This window comes from Sphaerodactylus townsendi, linkage group LG13 (assembly GCF_021028975.2).
Source record: "Sphaerodactylus townsendi isolate TG3544 linkage group LG13, MPM_Stown_v2.3, whole genome shotgun sequence".
Taxonomy (NCBI): Eukaryota; Metazoa; Chordata; class Lepidosauria; order Squamata; family Sphaerodactylidae; genus Sphaerodactylus; species Sphaerodactylus townsendi.
In genome coordinates this window covers 25,185,732-25,208,608 of record NC_059437.1, presented here as the reverse complement: position 1 = coordinate 25,208,608, position 22,877 = coordinate 25,185,732, and the positions used below count along the sequence as shown (strand labels likewise).

The 22,877-nt window shown below is 43.9% G+C and overlaps 1 protein-coding gene across 4 annotated transcripts in view; it reads left to right on the top strand.

Moving 5' to 3' along the window:
• The window catches only part of AFF2 (AF4/FMR2 family member 2), a 472,276-nt gene that overhangs the window by 336,468 nt on the left and 112,931 nt on the right, over positions 1 to 22,877 (top strand). For all 4 annotated transcript variants that reach the window (XM_048515047.1, XM_048515045.1, XM_048515046.1 and 1 more), the window contains exon 8: positions 2,596 to 2,647. In XM_048515047.1, the coding sequence (XP_048371004.1) occupies positions 2,596 to 2,647 (52 nt within the window). The remainder of the gene's footprint in view (positions 1 to 2,595; positions 2,648 to 22,877) is intronic.

Here is a 22,877-nt window from a genome sequence, read left to right as displayed (position 1 = left end):
TTAAAAGAGTTGTGAGTTTTAAAGGGATGGTTTAGTATCAAGCTAATGTCATCCATCAGCCTGATGGTTGGGGTGCTGTTTTTGTAACTGAATCTTAAAGGCACTTTTGTCCTTTGAGAAAAATGTAGCATACCACACTGATAAAAACCAAGGGTAAATAGAGGTTCAGGCGATCATCAGAGGCAGCTGATGCCACAGTGGAAGCAAAGATGGCAGTTAGATAAACAAGTAGCCCAGCACCCATTTGTCTCCGGAACCCAAACTGTTAAAGATTAATATTTGCTGAAGGTTTCTTGTTTTAGGAGAAAAAAGATCTGTGATCTCAGTCACACATTTATGGGTTTACGCTTGACAGAGGCATCTGTCATTGATTAAGAGGTTAATGATCAGTGGTTTGGGGTCTAGATATTTTGTAACAGCTGAGCCTCCCGACAACAGAGGTCAGTAAAAGACAGATGACTTACAAACCAGCTTTCTTTCTTGCACTTCTTAAAAGTAGGAAGGAAGATGTAAAGTGAGGGTTTAGAACATCCACTGTTTATGGGCGTTCATCGTGTATATTTTGAAGATGCACATAATGAAAAATGAATGTAAAACTGGAAGCATTCCGAAACAGTGGCGCTACTCATTCTATGCCTGTGTTTGAACATCACTATACTTAAATAGACAAAATAAAAAATAGAGATTACATTGTGAAGTTGCTGAGTTAGAGCTCATTAACACTACCTTTAAAAACATTATTAATGATTTTCTGAATGTGAAATGCATTTGCTGACCCAGCTCTTGATGGTGAAAGGTGGACGATCACAAAGGTACTATAAGCTGAAGATGTGACTGTGGGTAGCAGGTCTTGTTCAGACCTAGAAGCAGAACCTGGAATCCTTTATAAGGGTCAGAAAGTATCAGCTGACCCATTCTGGCAGTTTGTGCAATGGACTCCCTACCATATCCCCTTGTGACCAGAATGGGTTGATGGTCTACAATCGCTACTCTTCCTCTGGCCACCTTTCCTGAGTTCAGTTCCTGATACTATTGTCATTTCATTGCTCTTTTCAGCTCTGCAGTTTGAACACTAAGTTCCAAATCCCAGGTAATATGGACACACTGTTTCCTGTTCCATATCTTCCTAACAGTCTGTGTGGAGAGGATTTGTAGAGCTCAAGAGAATGATGATTGTGTCTTCCCATGTGTCACCGGTCCCCTGAGGAGGGATAGGAAAAACATGGGAAAGTGGTCCTCCTCTACAGATGTGTTGCCATAGTGCTGGGAGAACAATGAAGTGGTTTTCTCACTGTCCCATATTATTATTAACCAGTGTTAATAATTGGATCTAGTATGACTTAGGGTTAATTGGTATGAGGTAACAGCACTCTGTCTTCTAGTAATGGTAGGAGTGGATATATCTAAGCAATGACCATTTTGATCATGAATTCATTAGCACTTTCTATCTAGCTTCTTGACTGCAAGACGATTGTTTAATGACAACTATTGATATTTCTTAGACACACTGTCTGAAAGTAGCTATTCTTTTTCACCACTTTCCCTACATATACTTAACTTCCAATTTCCAAGCTATTTCATGTATTTGATGAAATAAACTGTATACCAAGAGAGATTATCCCAAAAGGAATCGGTATGGCTTTCTATCTGCCATAGTGTATTGAAAGTTGCACATCCGCTTTCATTATCCTGCTTCATGTTACTGCTTTGCTACAAATTCACACTGTTTATTGATCATTACAACATTTATTGAGAATATGGCTCATTGGTCTTCTTAGGGTGCTAATGCTACCAAACTGTATCAAAGAGAAGACCCATGGTAAGAGATACAGCTTGTTCTTGGCATGTTGAAAGACCCCAGTTCAGTCCTTGAAATCTCTAAGCAAAGGATCACAGGTAGCAGGTACTGGGAGAGGACCTCCTCTGGCTGAGGCCATGGGGGAGGGGGGTCAATGCCACACAGAACAAAAGATTTTGAACTAAATGAACCAAATTCTGATCTAAATGAACCTAAGTTAAATGAATCATCTGATTCCATGAGACAACAAAAAAAGCCTAGATATCTCCTATGGAAGTGGAGTATTATGAATGCCAGTTTCTCCCCACACTATAAAAATTTAGAATTTTCTTGGACAATCCTGAACTGACAGCTAATTAGGTGAAATTCAGGTGGTAAGTGCCACTGGTAGGTTATTCGTGACTGTTGCTGTTATCATGCAAGAATATCATGCGTAGCATTACTCAAATGTTAATATCCTGCATTTGACTTGGTAAATGTAACCAGATAATTTGCAGGTCCATCCCTCACTCCATCCCTTCCTATATATTGAGTGTGATACAACGTGGTTACATATTAATTAATTTTGTAAATCAGTATAGTGTGTCCAGTGAAATTATCCTCCTTATAGGTTGGTCCCATGGCTGCTTTTGAATACATGGAGATTTTAGATATTGACCAGGTGGCCAAATTACTCCCAAAATGGATTCATTTCATACTTTACTTCAGTGGTTGACTCATTTGCCCTAAGGGTCAAGACAGGCTACACTAGGATTCATTTCATGTAACTGTTTGTTCTCTTTTTTTTCTGTTTAAAGAATGCTTGAAGATGATCTGAAACTCAGCAGTGACGAAGATGATAATGAACAGGTAACATATTTGACATCTAATTTCTCTTTCTCAGCATCCAATTTTAAGAGGTTTATTTATTTATTATTTAATACATTTCATTTTATCCTATTGGTGGTTTACTTAGTGCAGGGGTCTGCAACCTGCGGCTCTCCAGATGCTCATGGACTACAATTTCCATCAGCCCCTGCCACCTTGGCCAATTGGGATTTGTCGTCCATGAACATCTGGAGAGCCACAGGTTGCAGACTCCTGGCTTAGTGAAACCAATACAAATACAAACGCCTAAAACATATATACATACATACATACAATTTAAAATCTATATATAGATTAAGAAGCACATAAACACGTCCAATCAAAATGGAAGTCAGCCTATGGGTTTATATAGGAAAAGGTAATTTTTCAGGTACATAGATTTCAGGTCACAAAGATAAAGAACTGGCACCTCAAACTGAGGCTCATTCCGCACATGCAGAATAATGCACTTTCAAACTGCTTTCAGTGCTCTTTGAAGCTGTGCGGAATAGCAAAATAAACTTGCAAACAGTTGTGAAAGTGGTTTGAAAACACAATATTTTGCATGTGTGGAAGGGGCCTATGTTTGGAAGCAAACTAGAATATGACAAAAGTTCTTTCAAAACTGGTATATGTATAACCACTCAGCACCCACCAGGAGGTAGTCTGCAGCAATGGTAAGAACACTTTCCTGAAAGAAGGTCCTGTTGAATGAAGTTGGACTTATTTCTGAGAAGACCTGCTTAGGATTGCTCCCTGGTCACTGTGCACCAATTCAAACTTCTAGATTGTCTTCAAAATCTGCCTCATGTATCTCATAACATTTCTAATTTCTACAGCAGCCCATTCTTGCCCATCCAGTACTTACGATGTCATTTCAGGTGTGGGACTAGTTGTTTAAATCTCTTTGTACTTTGAAATGTGATGATGATTCCAGGTGCCCCAGGTTTATCCCACTTACAGTACTCCAAGTATCTTGGTTCATGGTACTCTTCCTCAATCCCCATGTTTCTTCTTTCCTAACATTTTTCTGTATTTCTTACCAAAAGTAGAAGGTTGGTTTTCATTGCTGAGGCAAGATTTGAATGTTGTTCCTTAAAGGCTTCCTTTTTTGCTTACCCTTTACTAGACTGGTTGTTTCAGAAGTCTCTAAGGATTATGGAGAATATATTAAACTACAATATTGCAGGAACGCCTTTATCAGTATCTCACTCCTAGTGTGCCCATTTTAATTAATTTCGGCCCTTCATTTGGGTGCAAAGAAAGACAGAAAATGAAGGGCTATCTCTGGAATCAATTTTCATTTATAGTTGAGGAGCTGCTATTGATGCTGTGCTCTCTGTTCACAAAAAGATCTGATGATATAGACCGTGTGTTTCCCTTTCACTACAAACTGCATAATCAGTATCAAATGCTTTTTTAAAGCAAAGAAAAATCTATTGATGGCTTTATTAAAACTGTTGTCTAATTGTTTGAAGTTTTCCACCAATATGGTCTTATTTCTCTGGGTTTTTTTAAAAAAAGAAATGCAAGCTGACCAGCCTACAAGGCACAAATTCTTAACAGCAGGTAAACATCTGCTTAATGTTTTATTAAGCGGCATCATTAAACTGAGCTTAAGCAGTATGTTCTTTTGAAAATGCTGTGGTTGCCCAGCTGCATGGAATTCAGGGGAGGGAATCATTTGCAGTATAGAGACATTTCCATGGGCAAATCATAGATGGAAAGTTGACCTTATACACGGGTAAACTATGGCTTTGCTTCAGACCACATCCTGGATTCTAACATTGATCACATGATGCATGCCTAATGTCTAGTCACAGGACAATCAGCAGCATGGGATGTGTATGCACATCCCTACTTGTATCAAAAGGCCCCTTCCGCACATGCAAAATAATGAATTTTCAAACCATTTTCACAACTGTTTGCAAGTGGATTTGCTATTCCGCACAGCTTCACTGAAAGCAGTTTGAAAGTGCATTATTCTGCATGTGCAGAATGAGCCATATACAACTCTATATGACCCATTGAGACTCAAGGGAGCGCTGTGATACAGATATGCATTTGGATGCACATCCCATCATTTGCACATGATCTCTCTTTCTGGATCAAGGAGCAAGGGTTGAGCCTTGATAGCTTTATTGTGTAGTTTTTTAAAAATTAAAGAAAAAATCCACTTGTGAGACTTATTTATGTGTTATAAAGTCTACACGGTAGACACATGTACTCTCAACAGATGTATGCATGGAGTTCTGTGCTGGGGCGCAGGGGTTCAGTTTGCATCAAGACCTTGGTATATGCCAAGGGCTTGAGTCATCTCCTTCAGTGCTGTCTTGCAGACCTGAAATGACCCCAGGAACAGAGGTGGGATCCAACCAGTTCTCACCACTTCTCTATAAGTGGTTACTAATTTTTTCTGAGTGCCGAGAAGGGGTTACTAAAGCAACCTCCCTGCCCAATGGGGACTGGAGGTGTGTGTGTGCGGTGGCACCACTGTTTGAATCCCACCACCAACGGAACCTGTTATTAAATTTTTTTGGATCCCACCACTGCCCAGGAACCATTATTTTCCAGCATGGTGTAATGGTTAGGAGTGGTAGACTAATCTGAAGAATCGAGATTGATTCCCCATTCCTTCACATGAGCAGCAGACTCTAATTCCAGGTGAAGTGGAATTGTTTTCTCACTCCCACACAGGAAGCCTGCTGGTTGACCTTGGGCCAGACACAGTTCTCTCAGCCCACCAGTGTCACAAGGTGCCTGTTGAGGAGAGGGGAAGGGAAGGAATTTGTAAACTGCTTCGAGACTCCTTATAGTAAAGAAAGGAAGGGTGTAAATCCAGTTCTTCTTCTTCTTATACTTGCACCATTGGGCAAACTACCAACACATGTTGTAGCTACCAACACATGAGTTTCCAGAACACAACTAATACTGCTCTTCAAGGTTAGGTCAAGAAAACAGCATGGGGAGGAAGGCTAGAGTCCCTTCTCCACATGTTCCATGCTTCCAATCCAAATTAGGCCCCTTCGTGTCTTCCAATTAAATTCCCAGCACAGCAATCCGAGTACATGTCCAGCCCAAAGTCCTTGTGGAGGCCAAGGATCCACCATATGAAAATCCATAATGTAGAACTGAAATGAAAAGTATCTATCACTCTGGTTCTTTTAAGCAAAATTTTGATCACTTTGAACTAGGTGTGAGCTCAGAACCCTACTGAACTGTAGAACGATCTTGTATTTTTAAGTACTTGTAGTTTATTAATTTTCTCCAGCCCTTCTTTGTTCTGCATTCTGCCTGAGGAATGTGTCTTTAAATGATGTGACCTTAATTTAAAGCACATTGCTGGAATGTTGTATATTTTGGACCACAGCAACTGTGTGATGCCAGTCACTTCTCTCATTTTCCTACTTCATGTATTTAAACCCTTTTTTTGGCAGAACAAATTGATGAAATGGATTTTTATCTTTCTCTCTCTCTCTCTCTCTCTCTCTTCCTTCCTTCTTTTGCTTAAATGATTAACATTTACATGTGTAGATCTTAGATAACCCTGCACTACACAGCCACCTCTAGCTTCATCCTTGTAGCTGTAATATTTCATTGAGTGTTTCTTTCTTTACCATGTTTGTATTTGATAATTGCCGGCAAAATGAATTGCTTAATGGCTCAGAGGTTCTTAAAGCCTTAGGCTGGATTTCGCCTCCTTTCAAGCAGATGATGAAAGTGCAGAGCATTTTTATCCAACTTTAACTAGATTAGCCAGTCTCTTTTTTAAGTACCTTCCTTAAAAATGTGCTCATTCAGGAGCTCGGGCAGGGCTGTTGTGAATAGATATGGCACCCAAACCTCTTTTGATAACAGACCCTCTTTTCCCACTTCTTTGTTGAATTCAGGATTCTGGACAACTTGTTTACCTCCTTGAGAAAACCCCACCATTTCTATTTATTTTGTTATCAGCAGAAAAGCTGAGGAGCCGTTTCTCAGTAATGGCATCAATGCTGCATGCACGCACACACACGCACACACACAGAGGGAGCAAGGTCATCTTGTCAACGTTATAGAAAAATCAGATGGATTAGGAAGAGCCCAGCTACAAATAACTTTGATAAAGTATTTGAATGTAAACTGTTTATCTGCCTTTGAGTTTCACTGTAGTCCTGGCAGAATGATCTTGCCATAACAAATAAAGAGCTGGTAGTTAAAGTATTTTTCAAAGAAAAATACAGGCGAATGAGGGTTTTTTTCCAGTCTTTTCTTTTAATCATCTGAAGCAAATAATTACATTCAGCACTAACTGGGATGTGATGCATAGGAATCTCCTGAGAATTTATTTGCCTCTTTTATCAAAGCTCCGCTTCAAATTCCTCAGATGTTTTGCCCAGACTAAGAACCTCTAAATGTACCTTGAAATGTCATTTTAGGCAACAGTTGGGTGATAGCTCTAGTAATTAGTGACAACAAGGATAGTCTAATATCTCGTGGCTTGGATGGAAGAGAACCAAAGGAAATGAAATGTTTTATTATTATGAGGAATGGCCATTTTAAAATATTTTCGTTTATTGCTCCCTGTCATATTGAAAGGCCAGAAGGGAAATAGCCTCACAAATTAATACATTTAACCTCACCCCCTGCCCAACCCTTACTGCTTAAAATTTGCCCTCACTGTTTTAGACTTCCCCTTCTGCCGGCAATGAATTCAGTAAAAGCTTAAGTTCATCTATGTATCAATTAAATCAATAAGACTATCAATCTTACAATTAACAGATTATTGTTGAATTATTAAGTAATTGTGAACAGGGGATTTTTTTTTTTTTTTGCCCTTGGCAAACGTATCTTTACTTTGAAGAGAACCCTGTAGATGAAAGAGACAAGAAATCAGGAGAAACCACAATCAGCCGAACTGCATTTGCTGCCCTCGTGTCTCTTTATAATGGATTGTGATATATTTAATTGTTCGGTACTGCATACGAAGTCTGCAACTGAGCCTTGCTCAACAATGGCAGAAAGGCTTTGCCTCTCCCCCCCCCCCTCCTTTTTTTCTCTCTCGGCACTGTTGCTGCTGTTATCCTTTGCCTTTGCCCTTTCTTCACTGGAGAGTTATTCATTGATTGAGAGAAAGAGAGAGATGAGGGGCTGCTACAGATTCCCTCAGGACCAAGATAAAGAAGACCTTCATCATAAAGGAGAATCTAAGGGCAACAGCTGCAAGCAAAGAGAGGGCAGGAGCAGGCCTTTCTGATATGTCTCTCAGTGCGGCAAAAGGAATGTTAACCCATGTGGGCTCTCTTCAACACAATAATAATGGGAACACAAACCAGAGCCAGTTGTGGAAAGCGCAAACGTGAAGATTTTCCCCCTCTCGCCCCCGGGATGTCACCTTGTATCTAAGTTCCTTGTTGAAGTCAGAATGACTTATCTGTTCCTTATCAAGAATGGTCCAGGCTTAAACCCACAGATGACTTCCAACATGGATGCTGCTTCTCTTGGGGATGAAAAACCGTCGAAAAGAAAAGATCCTTGAATGTCAGTCTTTGAAAGCTTGAACCAAAGAGAAAATAAGGACATGGGACAGCTTAAAGTGGTATTAATGACACTGCCTGGCTGTGGAAGCCTTCCTTATCTGAGAATGAAATACCTTGTGTGGGAAGAAAACATCCAAATTTATCTTCGGACAACGTTGTTTTAGCGTCTTGAATAAGACCAACTATTTTCTCATAGGAGCAATGCAGAGGATGTGCTGTTGCTCAGTGGCTGTGCTTTACTCTGTGCACTGAACACATGAAGCTGTCTTATACTGAATCAGATCATTGGTCCATGAAGGTCACTGGTGTCTACACAGGTCAGCAAAGCCTCACCAGGGTCTCAGCTAGCACCATGTCACCTACTGCTTGGTCCTTTTAACTGGAGATGCCCGGGATTGAACCTGGGGCTTTCTGCATGCCTCAGACGCTGAGCTAGATCCCCTCCCCAGTTCAATCTCTGGTATTTCCATCCTAGGTGAAGACCTTTGCCTGAAAGAATTTCTCCCAGTTGGGACCAGATAGACTGTTAGTCTGATTCAGTGTAAGCCATCTCCAGATCTATCATTTGACACACACACACACAACCACACATACTGAAGATATGAATATAAAATGATCAAGTAAGCAGAGCAGCAGCTGCAGAAAAGTAATTTATTGTGTTTATTTGGAATATTTACCTATTGTATTTATATTTATTTATTGTATTTATTTTAAAAATGTACTCAACCTCTGAAACTGTCAGTTTTAAGGGCAGTTTGAGCTATAATCTGCAATTAAATCAATAGAATAGTCTCTGAAAACATGAAACATCAACAGGAACCAGAACAGTCATTCAGTGTGATAGAGGAGACCTGGGTTCAAATGCTGCTGTACAGTGATGCTCAATGCATGACCTTTGGCTGCTCTTTCCTTCTCAGCCTGACCTTCCTCACAGGGTTGTTGTGAAGTTATAATCTGCTGCCCTGCAGTTCTTGGAGAAAGTGCAGCATAAAAATATTGTCTGGAAGACAGGCTGGAGGAAGATCATTAGCTCTGTGCTTGTTTATGAGCTTGTAGAGATATCTGAACTGGATCTGGATGACCCAGGCTAGTCCAGTCTCCTGATATCTAGGAAACTAAGCATGGTCAGCTCTGACTAGAATTTGGATGGGAGACTACCCAGGAAGGTTCTGGGTTGCTATGCAGAAGCAGGCAATGGAAAACCACCTCTATTTTTCTCTTGTCTTGAAAACCCTAACGGGTTGCTGTAAGTTGACTCCAGCTTGACAGCAGTTACCAACATAGAGGCACCTGACAAGATAGAGCATGAGTATTAATGGGCCTTTGTCTGATCCAGTAATTCTTATGTTCCTCTGATTAACTACAACATAGGTGTTGATTTTCTCAGATCACTGCTTAGCCATGGATTGGAAGCTAACCATGTGCCCAGCTGCAAAATGTGCTAGAAAAGTCATCCCAATTAAACCAACTCTGTTATTTGCCTTCTGGAAGAAAAACGTGGGCTTCATGTGAACACAGAATATCTGTGACGTGCTCTGCAGTCAGGAAAGGAGAGCCATCGCTGCAAAGGCAGCCTTTCAGTAACCATCCTTTGTACCATCCTCAGGGTAAGGCTGACCTAAACTGTGACACTCAGACTCCCAAATGCGAAGTTGCCAGCTTCACGTCACAGGAGATTAGCAAAAGGCAGAAGATTCTCCTGGCACAACCCCTCAGGAGACAACACACCGAGCTAGAGAGGCCCATATATTATAGCCACAGCAACTTAGAATCATTGCAAATGTACCAGTTTCCCTGTACCTCAGAGGGCACGGAGGTCAACTTCTTGCTGCTGTAGCTATGAAGAGCCTAATATTAGTATCATGAAAGTCAGTCTACTGCATTGGTTCGCACGGAATTTTGAGTAAAGTTTTGTCCTCATACTGGAGAAATCTGGCTTCAATCTTGATCAGCTGTTGGGTGGGCTTTGTCCAGTCACATGCTCTCCAGCAGCTAGATTTTAGTCCAGTAACACCTTAGAGACCAAGATTTTTTTTCTAGCCTATTAAGAGTCAAAGCTCCCTTCATCAGTTATCTGAAAACCGAAGATCTTGTTGGTCTCAAACCAACTTATTCTACTGCAGATAGACATGGCTATCCCCTGAAAATCTCTTTTGGCTAAACTTATCTCAAAAGAGAGTTGTGAGGACAAAATGGAACAATCTCCACAAGGGCAAGTATGAGGATAATGTGTTATATTTTTTTAAAAAAATGTATGTGAAGAACAAATCTTGGTTAGTCCCTTATTTCTCCTTCAGTGGGGCTACAGTCTTGCAGGCTAGTCAGGTCATGCCTTCTTTGTTCAGCAGGGCTATGTCGCTGTTTGCATATTAGATGTCCTCCCAGTGCAGCAGGGAATCCACGACTAGAGCCATTGTCATATGGACAGACAATATGCTGCAGGAATTAAAGACTGACCTTCTCACTTTTCACAGATCGCTATTTTAAAAAAAATTCTAAAGGTGGCTCATTTGGCCACCAACACTTCTTTGGATACAATTCAGTTCTGTGCCCAGACCCAGAGTTTCACTGTGTATGTGAGAAGTATGTGGTATATTGGAAAATAGATCAGCTAACTAAGACAAACTTGGCCAATAGGCAGTTTGTGGGACAGCTCCTGTTTGGAGATCCTACCCTGATCCTGGTAGAAACTAAGGAAAATGAAAAAGCAATACCCTTGTCATCCTCATTTCTAATCAGGGCCAAGCATAAAAGGGAAACTTTACCCCTTCCCTTCCCTTCATCCCTTTTGGCAGCAGTTGGGAGCCAGAGACAAGAAAGGCTTCAGTTCCAATAGATCTTTGCCTTACAGGGCCAGAGGCCAGAATGGAAAATTGCCAGAAAAAGCCGTAAGCCAAGCTCCACCTGACTCTAACATCGGGATTTACCTGCTGAACTTTGCAGACGTGTGGGAGTTGAGCATTTTTCAGCAGGGTTGCCAGACAGAGTTCTCCTCTCCTCCATCATGTGCATCTCTTGGCCTCCATGTGCTTATTCACTTAAACTTGTTCCATTTTCTATACTTCTCATTGGGGGACAAACACTATCAGTATGGGGCTTTGCCATTGGGACCCTCATCAGCCCCCAGAGCCTTTCCAATCCTGATCACACTCATAACACTCCTCAGGTCAGGTGAGTGCACACCTATCCATACTTAGATGGGATACAGATCAGAGCACCTTCAGAAGGGGAGTCTCTGAAGGGAGCTGAGGAAAGACATGCACACACACCTCTGTGTTAAGATGTCGTAATTGTTGCAAATCTGTTTCACCCTTTCTACAAGGTGGTTGAGGCAGCTTAGGTAGGCAAAGGATATTCAGTAAATTTAATAGCTGAGCAGGAATTGGAATTTGAGTCTCCTGGGTCCTTGATTGAAGCTTTTATCCACACCATCACAATGGCTTCTAGTTAAGATGGGGATACCTGTGATGCTTCAATCATATCTATAGCTTATTACTGGGACATAACTGTGCAAATAAAATCATAGGGATATTGTAAAATAAAGCGGCAAAACTGCTTGCGTCAATCTGCTTTCCGTTTTCCAATTACCTTTAATTATCGTAATGTACATTTTCCAACTCAAAAATTAACAGCAGATGCATGATGTAACCCTCTTAATATCCCGAGGGTGCACTTTAGGCTGTTTCAGTTCCGTTCCTGTTCTTCACCATGGGAGCTCCCATTTAGGTCTAGTTTTCACAGGGGTGATGAACTTGAGTCTGGACTATACTGCTTCTGACTGCAGCTCACATTAGGGAACACTCTTCCTGCCCATGTGCTGGCATGAAAACATATAAAATTATTTCAGTACGTACATGAAAAAGTCAAGAAGAAGTCTAGGCTAGAACCATTCTCCAGGACATGCCAGTATTCTATAAACAAAAAAAATGTTTGTTGTTGTGTAATCATTCAGGCCCATACTTCCATGAGGGGCAATCTACGTGTGATGTTGTGGCTCCATGATTAAATCTCCTGGTCAATAATTTAATCTCTAAAAGCAGTGGAGGGGAGCTCAATAGTGATCAGGACCATAGTACTGCTCATTGAGGCTAAATCAAACATTTGAGGTTGGATCACGAATTTCCCAAAGTCATATGCCTTGCAGCCCTGAGAACCAGGCTACTAACAGTGGAATCCTAAACAGAGTTATGCCTCCTAAGCACGTTAACCTGAATGAATGTATGATGCCAAGTCACTCTCAGTTGGACACCTTCCCCCACCTAGCTGTTCCCACCAATGGGAAGCCGGGTGGCAGGGAAAACTACAGGGTGAAATAGGGGGTGAGATCAAAGTCTAAGGCAACACCATGACATCTATTCCAGTTTGAACAGGAAGTGATGTCATCACATCAAGCAATGTACTTGCATTTGCCCCAGTCTCCTGCCTTCTGTGATTCATATAGTTTTGACTAAATTCTAGAACTTTGCCAGCAATTTGAGGATATTACTTGTGGGTTACACCATAGGGCTATGTATCCTGATAAAGCCAAACTGAAAATATTTATTTTCGGCAAAAATATTTTTTTCAGACAAAAATAGATGGTGGTAATTTAAGGGAGTCGAAAAGCAGATCCCCAAAAATTTCAGTTTTTTCTGGCATTTTGGGCTACTTCAACCCAACTACTTTTTAAAAATTGGGGGAACCTCTCTCACCCTCCCTTTCCCCCTCCCTTACCTGCTAGCTACCTCTGAAGTTCATATGGGCTCGGAGGTGGCAGGTGGCAGCAGGGAGCTGGATGCTGGGTTTGGCCCAACTGGGTCCATCATTCAGCTCAGTGTGGCCTCCCCTGAAAACCACCTGGAATTCTGAGGAGGAGGCACCAAGCTGAATGCTGGGCTGAGTCCAGCATTCAGCTCTTCCCTGCAGCCTTAGAAAATTGCTTGGACTTCAGAGGCAGTTGGGCAGTGGTGGGATCCAAAAATTTTAGTAACAGGTTTCCATGGTGGTAGGATTCAAACTGTGGCGAAGCGCCAATGGGGCTGGGCGGGGCATTCCAGGGGCGGGGCATTCCTGGGCAGGGCTGTAGCAAGGACGCAGCTGCTGCACCGGTCCTTGGATGGGAAACGAATGCACGCAGACGCAGGCTGCCACGCATGCCGGTGCACCTCCTGCTACACTGCTTCAAGTTCTGCGTGCTACTGCTGAGAGGAGGGGCGTAACTAAGGCAAAAATCACGTGGCAAAACCACCAATTAGTAACCCCCTCTTGGCACACACAAATAATTAGTAACCTACTCTCAGGAACCTGTGAGAACCTGCTGGATCCCACCTCTGCAGTTGGGGGAGAAGCAGAGCAAATACTGGACTCAGTTTAGCCAAGCCCAGCAGTCAGCTCTCCCCCACCCCCATCAAAGTTCACTTGGGCTTTAGAGGTTGTGGAGGACAGGCAGAGCTGGGCTTGGCTGAGCCTTCAGCCCTGATGCTTGGAATTTTTCAGGATCAGGTTTAAAAGACACCCCCCCTCCAAAAAATCAAACAAGTCTATAAAACAGAGGAAAACCCATGCCAAAATGGAACTTCAGCTTTTTCAAACATTTCTACATCTTTTATATCCAAATCCGAAAAAATACTAGGAAAAAAATTATGTACATCCTTTCTACACCAGAAGTGATGTCAAGGCATCGCCAGAGAGGGGCCTGAGTCTTCTGCTGGTTACCATCCTCAGACTGGGAAGGGGGTGACTCTGTTTAGGATAACACTGAGTGCCCTATCTTACTTCCCTATCATTTAAAATGCCTAACAATGTTTAAGATTACAGAAGTGTATTTGTAGGGCCTGCACTGGCATCGGTTGCACAAATATGTCATTTTTTTAAAAAAGGAAGGTGTCTGGAATCCTTTAAATTAATAATCAAAAGTTCACATCACGTCTCAAAGAAATCAAACTTAGCTCATGAAGATGAGAAACAGAAATTATTAACTCTGTAGTCAGGCTGATGGAGGTTCAGTGAGATCATTTTGTTCAAAGATTAAAGGTGATGAGTGCTAAAGTAATTGAGCAGGATGCCTATGACAATATTAGACTAGAGCCATTAAAGTCAGTAATGATCAAAAGTTAATTATCAAAGCAGAGCAAACTACTCAACACAGACAATTTGAGTCAATAGCTAACCATCCCAGGGAGGAAAAGAAAAGTAATTTGGAGATAGTATTTTCTTATAATGAAGTTATAGAGGAGATATATATTTCAAAGAATCCTAGCTACAAAAGAGAGGGGGAGAAAAAATAATGTGCTCTTCCCGATAGAAAAGAATAGCTAGTCCTAATTGATAGATCTCCGACACATGGCATGTTTTCAAACAGTACATTTCTGCATCAAAGCATAATGCGAACCCTTTCCCAGGCTTGCTTTGATTTCTGTTGTTTCTCATTGGGGGGTGCGGAGGACAATGCAACTAGATTTTTACTAACTGAATAGTGGTCATCTCGCCAATCGTCCCCCAAGGCTCTTAACAACTACTAATGTAACACATGCAAAATGAACTCAAAATATGAACATCGAGGGACCGTTCTTAAAACGAATCACCTTGCTAACACATTTCAAAGAGATAGATGTGTTACAGCTCCATCCAGAGCTCCCAACAGCTGGGAATGGGGCTGCTGCCACACTGCCCCACTACTTCCAGTGGGCTTTCCGGCAGCACGGGAAGGCAGAAAAAGTCAAAAAAGAAAACAACCCACTGCCAGGAAACCTTCCATAGGGCTTAATGGATTTTAAGTCTGGGGCCCAGGCTGTGGCCAACTAGCTGCAAACCCAGGGTGGAAGCCAACTAATGTCAGTTTCACCCCCAGAAACACTCCAGCCTGTTCCCAACCCCAACAAGTGAGATGCCAGCAGATCTCTGCAGCAGTCCGTATTTCCAGCTTTCCCCACCGTGGAGCTGAAGGGTGACCAGCCACCAGAGCCTCTGCTCCCTCCTCTGGCAGGGGACAAATGCATTGGCATGAGGCTGTACTGCTCCCTCAATCTCTTCCCCTCCCCCATGGGGTTGTAAATCTGTTGAAGCAAAAGCGGGTGGATCCTATGGCAGTTCAAAAAACTAACATTTATGGTTTATGGTGTCTAGGGGCATAAGGGGGCATGCATACCCTGGAAACCTGATTTTTCTGATCTGCAACAAGTTATCTTTGGTAACAATTAATATATCATGAAAAATTATTGCTGTAGCTTAAGTTTCTACTGTAGGAGTGGGGCATCTTGTGTGGGTGTGATCTCGACCAATTGCAGAGAGGCAGGAAATGATGAAATTCTTCCATGTACTTCCTGTGAGGTCTTGGGGTCACCTTCTTCAGTACCCCCGCCTGGCATAGTAGTATAGCACTTAAGTAACAGGAACATATAACCAAAAACATGGAAGGAAAAACAACGGCTCGGCAATAACTAGGATCACTAGAACAGTGACAACAGCAACGACAACCCTAAACGTTGAACAGTCTGAAAACATGAATTTAGTTGATAACTGAGAGAGTAACATCGGGAAACAAATGGAACTAGGGAGGGCCAAGATGCCCCACTTACCTACAGTAGAAAGACCCTTCACGGTGAGTATCCAATGGATCCTTCTACTGTAGGAGTGGGGCATCTTGTGTGGGACCTCGAGCAGTGTCCCGAATTCGGGTGGGTTTCATTAGTCCCCGATGATACTTTCCAGTACCCTTTTGCCAAAGGCTGATTCTGCCGAGGCCAGGGACCAAATTTTATAATGACGTATGAAGGTGGAAATGGAAGACCAGGTGGCAGCTTTGCAGATGTCTTCCACCGATGCATGATTTCGGAAGGCTGCGTTGGTCGCAGCATTGCGAACTGAGTGAGCTGTGACTCCCTGAGGGACCGGTAAGTCAGAAGCTTTGTATGCTTCGCATATACAGGCTTTCAGGGTACTACTGATTGCTGCCTTGGACATTTGCGCTCCCAAGTTGGGCAGGCTAATGTTGATGAACATACTCTCTGATTTGCATAACTCCTCCGTTATTATGTATGCTTTTAAGGCCATTCCCTGTGCGTCCAATGTGTACCACGATTTCTCTTTGGGATGAGAGGGGTTTGGCATGAAGTTGGGAGCGACGATCTCCTGGCACACGTGGAAAGGGGAGTTAACCTTCGGAATGAAAGTTGGATCTGTACGAAGACATACTCTATCCTTATGGAACACGCAGAATTTTGAGTTTATTGAAAGGGCGCGAAGTTCAGCCACTCTTCTGGCCGATGTTATTGCAATTAAGAATAACGTTTTCATTCTTACCCATTTGATGTGTACAGTTTGAATGGGTTCGAGCGGGGACCTAGTGAGTACCGACAGGACAGCGTTCAGGCGCCAAGAGGGGAACCTGTGGACTACCGCAGGTTGGGACAATTTTACCCCTCTTAGGAAGTTCAGAACGTCCGGATGTCTGGTGATGGGGGTGTCGCCCACACAAGGGATGACGGTAGCAAGAGCTGCCAATTGTCTGCGTAAGGTGGAACACTTGAGTCCCATTGAGTAGCCCTGTTGTAGGAACTCCAAGATAACGGTGAAGGATGGTTCCGTGGGGTCGAATGGTTTGCGATGGCACCACCTGACGTAGGCCTTCCATGAGCAATTGTAGATGTTGACCGTCGACCTGCGTCTGGCTGTTAGGATTGTGGATATGACTTCTTCCGAGTAACCTTTCCTCCTTAGGTTTGCCCGTTCAAGAGCCATGCGGTCAGCTTGAACCAAGCGGGATCGGGATGTATGATGGGGCCCTGCGTCGGGAAGTCGGAAGTGATTGGCAGAGTCAGTGGTTCTGCGATGGCCAGTTCCAGGATGGTGGTGAACCAGGGTCTCCTGGGCCATCTGGGGGCTACAAGGATCACCAAGGCGCCTTCGGATATGATCCTGCGCAGGAGCCGAGGGATCAGGGGAAAAGGAGGGAATGCATAGAGAAGATTTGGAGGCCATATCGCGTGCAGGCGTCCGTTGCTACTGCCTGTGGATGGTAGTTGTCGGGTCATGAACTTTGGAAGTTGATAGTCTCTTCTGAGAGGCCGAGACAAGGTCTACCTCCGGAGTGCCGAGAGGTGTTGTACATATCTTGAAGAAAGACCCGTGGATCGAAGTGCGCCATTCGGTTTACGCTGACAGATTCTGTCTGCTGAGCCAATCCAGCCTCTAGATTCTGGACTCCTCTCTGATGTGTAGGGCTTCTAAGCGATACCAGAAGTTCTCCCTCGGCCCCATCGGAGGATTTTTTGTTGTTTCCGAGTGCGGAGCCCTTGCTGATCTGGAGCCGCCCTGGTTGTTGATGTACATCTTGGCGGCAACATTGTCTATTCTTATGATGACATGTTGGTGGCGAATTTGTGGCGGCGGAAATGTTGAAGGAGCAAAAGGGAAGATCGCTTCGAAGTTTCCAACACATTGATGTGGGAGCCGGAGATTCTCTCCTCGGAGACCAAGTTCCCTGGACATACATTTGACTGAGTGGTGGCCCCCCAGCCCTGAAGGCTGGCGTCTGTGAAGACTTTGAGCTCCAATGAGCATGTAGATAACATTTTCCCCGATCTGAGGTTGGAGCGGTTCGTCCACCAGAGAAGAGCTGGGGAAGACGGACTCTTTGGGGGTATGGTCAATTTTTCTGTCTTTCTTGGCAATAATGTCCAGCTGGTATGCACGGAGGAATCGTTGGAAGGCCGGTCTCCGGCGTGAAAACGTGCCCACTGGGTCAGGATTCGATTACTGAGATGAAGGTTCCCAGCAGACTTGCCAGTTTTAGCAAGGATCGCATCTTCTGTTGGACATGACTAGTAATGTCGTTTTCCTGATTCTTTCTACCTTCTCTTCCTGTGGTATGAAAAGGGAGTCTTGTACCTTGTCCAGCACTGCATACCTAGGTGTTCTAGCCCGTGTGGAGGGAATGAAAAGAGCTTTTTTCTTTGTTTACTGATAAAGCCATGCTGTGCTAGGGTTTGTTGAACTACACTCGATGTCGTGATGGCCTTGGGGATGGAGCGTGAACGTAGATCAACCAGATCATCGAGGGTAGGGGGGTAGACGATGTATCCCCTGTTTCCCCTCAACATGATGACTGGAGCCAATATGTACCTTGGGAGGAAGGTTCTTGGGGCCGTGGCTAGGGTCGAATGGCAACGATCTTGAATTGAATAATGTTGATCCTGTATGGCGAAGATCTCAGGTACTTTTCTGTGAGGAGTTGTGAATAGGAGATGTGCAAATGGAAGCTTCGGTCAAGATCTAACTTGGAAGTCAGCGAAAAGATCTTGATGGCGTAAGAGTTGCCGTGATAGACCGAAGGGTTTCCATCCACTGAATTTAAGTGGGGATAGCCGAATGAATTTTGTTGATGCGCTTCAGGTTGAGGGATTGCTCTCCAGTCCCCATTTCTTTTGGGGACTGTAAAGAAATGCCTAATGAATATGTCCCTGAGAAGCGTTCGCTGTCCGGGTACAGGTTCGACATGGCTTGGATCTTGGTTAGGTGGGAAACCGCCTCCAGAGTTCTGGCTGGCTTTGGCGGATCGCTTTGAGAGCGGCGAAATGAACAGGTGGTATTGTGGAATAGCGTTGAATTCCTATCCCACACTTAACCTGTGGAGATGCCGACTTCCTTTATTGTCCACCTGTCCACGCACTTTTCCCTGCCAGCGGTGCTGAAAGATGTTGGCTAATGGCCTCCCAATTGGGATGCTTTTGACTGCGTCATTGCTTGTCTCTTATTGGAGTTGAAGGCGGGACTTGCCCGGCTTGTTGTATTGTTTGAAGGACTGGTTTGTTTGTAGTTCAAAGGGAATGTTGAGGATTCTGCCAGTGTGTTGCTTTGCCGATCTAGATTCGCCTTAGCGTGCGCAAGGGTAAGGGATTTGTGGGACCCGGAAGGTAGAAAAACTCGTTGTTATAGTAAGGACCTGTCGGGTTGCCCGGACAGATTTTTTAGCATCGTCTTTTGTTGTCCTTAACTTGGTTTTGGATTGCGACCCCTGATCCAATTCTTTTGCCAAATAGGGTCCCTCCATAGTATGAATAACCAGCCACTCACGTGTTTTAGATTGTATGTCCCGCTTGCCATGGGCGAATCCAGGTGTTGCGTCTTGCTATCATGTTAGAGGCTAAGGATCTCGCTACCAGTGACATGGCGTCGAAGGTGGCATCTGCTATGAAGGAATTGGCAGAAAGGACCCGCTTCGATGCCTTCTCTGATATCTTTAGTTTCGACTGGGAATCATCTCAGGGAGAGCGTTTGAGACTAATAATTCATGGAGGGGTTTCTGGCCACTGTGGAGGAGGGCGTAAGAGTTTTGATGGCTGCCGCCAACCACTCATGGGATCTACGAAGCGCTGCTTCAGACCTCCTATCAAGTGGGTCCTTGATATTGCCCTCCCCCTCTTTGGCTACCGCATGGCCATACCCCCAAGTTACAGTAGAAAGACCCTTCACGGTGAGTATCCAATGGATCCTTTATCGACTAGAGGCTGCTTCATCCATTTCTCAATGTGGGCTGTACTCCACAGAACCTTTTGCTACAAAAACATATCTCGGCTTTTAAGACATCATTTTGTCTTCCCCACATCAGAATTAATCAGTAAGACAAATGCTTTCTGGAATAACTTGGTTTTCACTGCCTTTGTAAAACAAACTACAAGCTTGCACGTTTCTGCGTAGCCCATTTATGAGGACGGGGCTGACAGCGCCAAAAGAGCACCTCCCCAGGTCAGCCAAGCCCGTTCATATGGCGCCGCTGCTGCAATGCAGCAGCGGCGCACTCCGACTCTTCCTCCCTCCTCTGTGGGCGGTAAGGCCAAGTCGCTTCTAAACAACAACCCCAAAGGGTTGTTGTTGGGAAGGCGTCTTCCTAACGGCTTGGTCGCTGGCAGCGCGAATCACCGCCCTTGAAGACGCCATCTCGTTCTCCGCTTCATTCTCACGGTGTCCTCCTTCAAATTAGCCGTTGCAGGGCGCCGCAGAGTTCCCTGCCCATTGACTGTCCTCCACGACCTCCAGGGTCGGAGGTAGCAGCGATGGCGGGTTTCTGGCCTGACGCCTCGCAGGCTTAAGGCGAGGACAGGCCCGTGAAAATGAAGCGGAGCGCGAAAGTTTAGATCACCCGGCTTGAACCGATACCGGCGGAGCCGACCTGCCCTTAAGCCTGCCGGGTTCTTCGGCCTGCTTCGCCGCGACTGCCATGGCGAAAGACTCCATGTTTCCAGCGGCCAGAACTCCTGCGGCGTGGCGTGAAGGCACTATCCCGGTAGCCGTGCAGAAACGGCCTAAGCAATGTCTCTGGAACAGCAAGTATGCCATTGGCAAAAGGGGCTTGCTCCTCACCATAAGTCTTACCTCCTATGGTCCTCACTCAATCTCAGACCTGAAAGGATCCAGCTAAGTGCTGCAACTTTTCACAACATAATTCCTGCCATGCCATACTCAAAGATCTCTGCTGGAAAAGGAGAAAGCCATCCTACGAACCCACCGTACAAATGGAAGAGAACAAAGGGAGGCGGCAGAGATTGTAGGTAGCCTTTGTGGCCTGTAGAAAAATTACAACAGTGAACAGAAGGAGCAGCCAGGAAGAAACTATTTATTTATTAGCAAAATGCCCACTGAATTATGGGAATGTGAACTTGGAAGAATGATTATAGCTCATTTGACAGGTAGGGTTGCCAGACTCTTGCAGTATGGTAGCAGCAGGAAAACAACAGTGTCACTGATGCAATGGTGTCAATTCCAAATGAATAACCCCCTCCCTGCAACGTTATACCAGCCCATTGACACCACTGCTTTCTTTCTACCATTGCATTGATAGGCAGGAAGCAACTTGATGCAATTGCAGGGGATTGCCCACTGGCACCTGGGCACTTGGCAACCCCATTTGGCAGGCGATCTTAGCCCCACATTATGCTTTCAGGTCCTACCCGTCTTTCCAGTTTAGGGATGCTGCTTCTTTTGAAATGGTGCTTTTTTTGACAGTTCTTCCCTTGGTCTTCCTACTTAGCGATACTGGTTCTCTGATGTCCTCCCTTCACTTCTGTGTTGTTGATTATTAGGTGTAAAAGGTTGTGTAATCATGCAGATACGTTTTGATGGAGAGCAGTTTTGGCTAGTGTCTGTGGATGTCTTCAAGGTTCTCAGGCCTGCTAATTCTACTGTCCTTGTTCTGCTTTCCCCCACTGACTGGGGCAAGGGGACATCAGAGGAGTGTCTTTATCAAACATTGCAGGATTCTACACTCACGGCCTATTAGTTTCCTTTCTCTTTGTGATGGTATTTCAGCCATCCCTGCTGACAGAGCAGTTCAGGGAAGAAAGATGCCAGAAACATGCAAACATATGGAAAGGCATCGAGATAGATTTACATGGCCCACAGAATTCAGAAGCTGCATGTATTTGTTCCATATTATGCCATGGAAGTATGTATATAAACTATATATACAAAAGACATCACCACTGAAATCTCCAGCAGCTTAAACAGCTTGATAGACTCTAGCCATTCTGCCATCTATGCCCCCAGCTGTGTTGCTTAGCAACATTTTAATTCAAGAAGAATGGAAGGAGATGAAATCCCTGCGGAGAGGGAAACAGAAATAAGAGGGCCGTTGACAGATGATCTGAGTTGTTTCTTCTAATATACTGTGAAGATCACCGGCTCCTTTCATGAATGATAAATGGACTGTATACAGATCAATGGGTACAGCAATAAACTGGAACCAGGTTCTGTATCTGAGGCAGTGCAGGCCGAGAGGCCTGGGTAGTTGCTCATTTAGAAGATTTGGAGTGTGTTTTCTCAAAGGTTTCACAAGAGGAAATTGATCTGAACATTTGGTCATCCCTTGCCCTTTTCTGTTGCTGGCTAATAAAAATGACTTTGGAGGCAGTGTCTGTTGTGCCATGATAGATGTAATTTTCCTGATGTTATCGTTCAAGACTGACAACAGCAAAGTTAAAATTAATATCTCAGCCACAGAAATAATTATGGATGAAGTTGTCTGGTTGGATCTGTACACTACCTTATTCTGAAGTTATACAATTTTAAAAAGGAAAACCATAAAAACAAACCTTACAATAACTAACAAGGTATCAATAAAAATATCTGTTTGTTCCTCTGAATTTCCAGAGCCCTTAAAAATAAAACCAATGGATTCCTCGGGAAGGATTTTTTTCAGACATACTGGAGGAAGGAGTTTCCTGAACTTCTCTGAAGTTGACTTACCATTTCCTCATGCCCCTAAATCACTCCCTTACTCTCTCCCTTGCATATGTGGTTGCCAGGATTGGCCTGGGAACCACCAGAAAACTGGGGTGGGGCCGTGGGGGCAACGGGATAGGAATATGGAAGCAGCCATCACCAATGGTTTGAAGTCAGTTCTGAGGAAACCAGGAAGTGACCTCATGCCACTCTAGAAATGGCTGAAAATTCTATGATAAAACAAAATCACCCACCACAAGCTTTCTGACTTGTACACGCACTTGCCATCTGAGTCATTTTAATTGTTTTTAACCTTTATTATATTTTGATGTTTTATGATGTTTTATTATGGTTTGTACACCACCCAGAGCTCTTTGGAGGTGGGTGGTATATTAAATATGATAAACAAACAAACCCCAATAATTGCCCACTTTCCAAGAATGCTACCAATTGGATAGGAAACATCCACACAATTGCATGTGTGGGACCGCACTGCACAATAGCAGCTCCCCCATGGC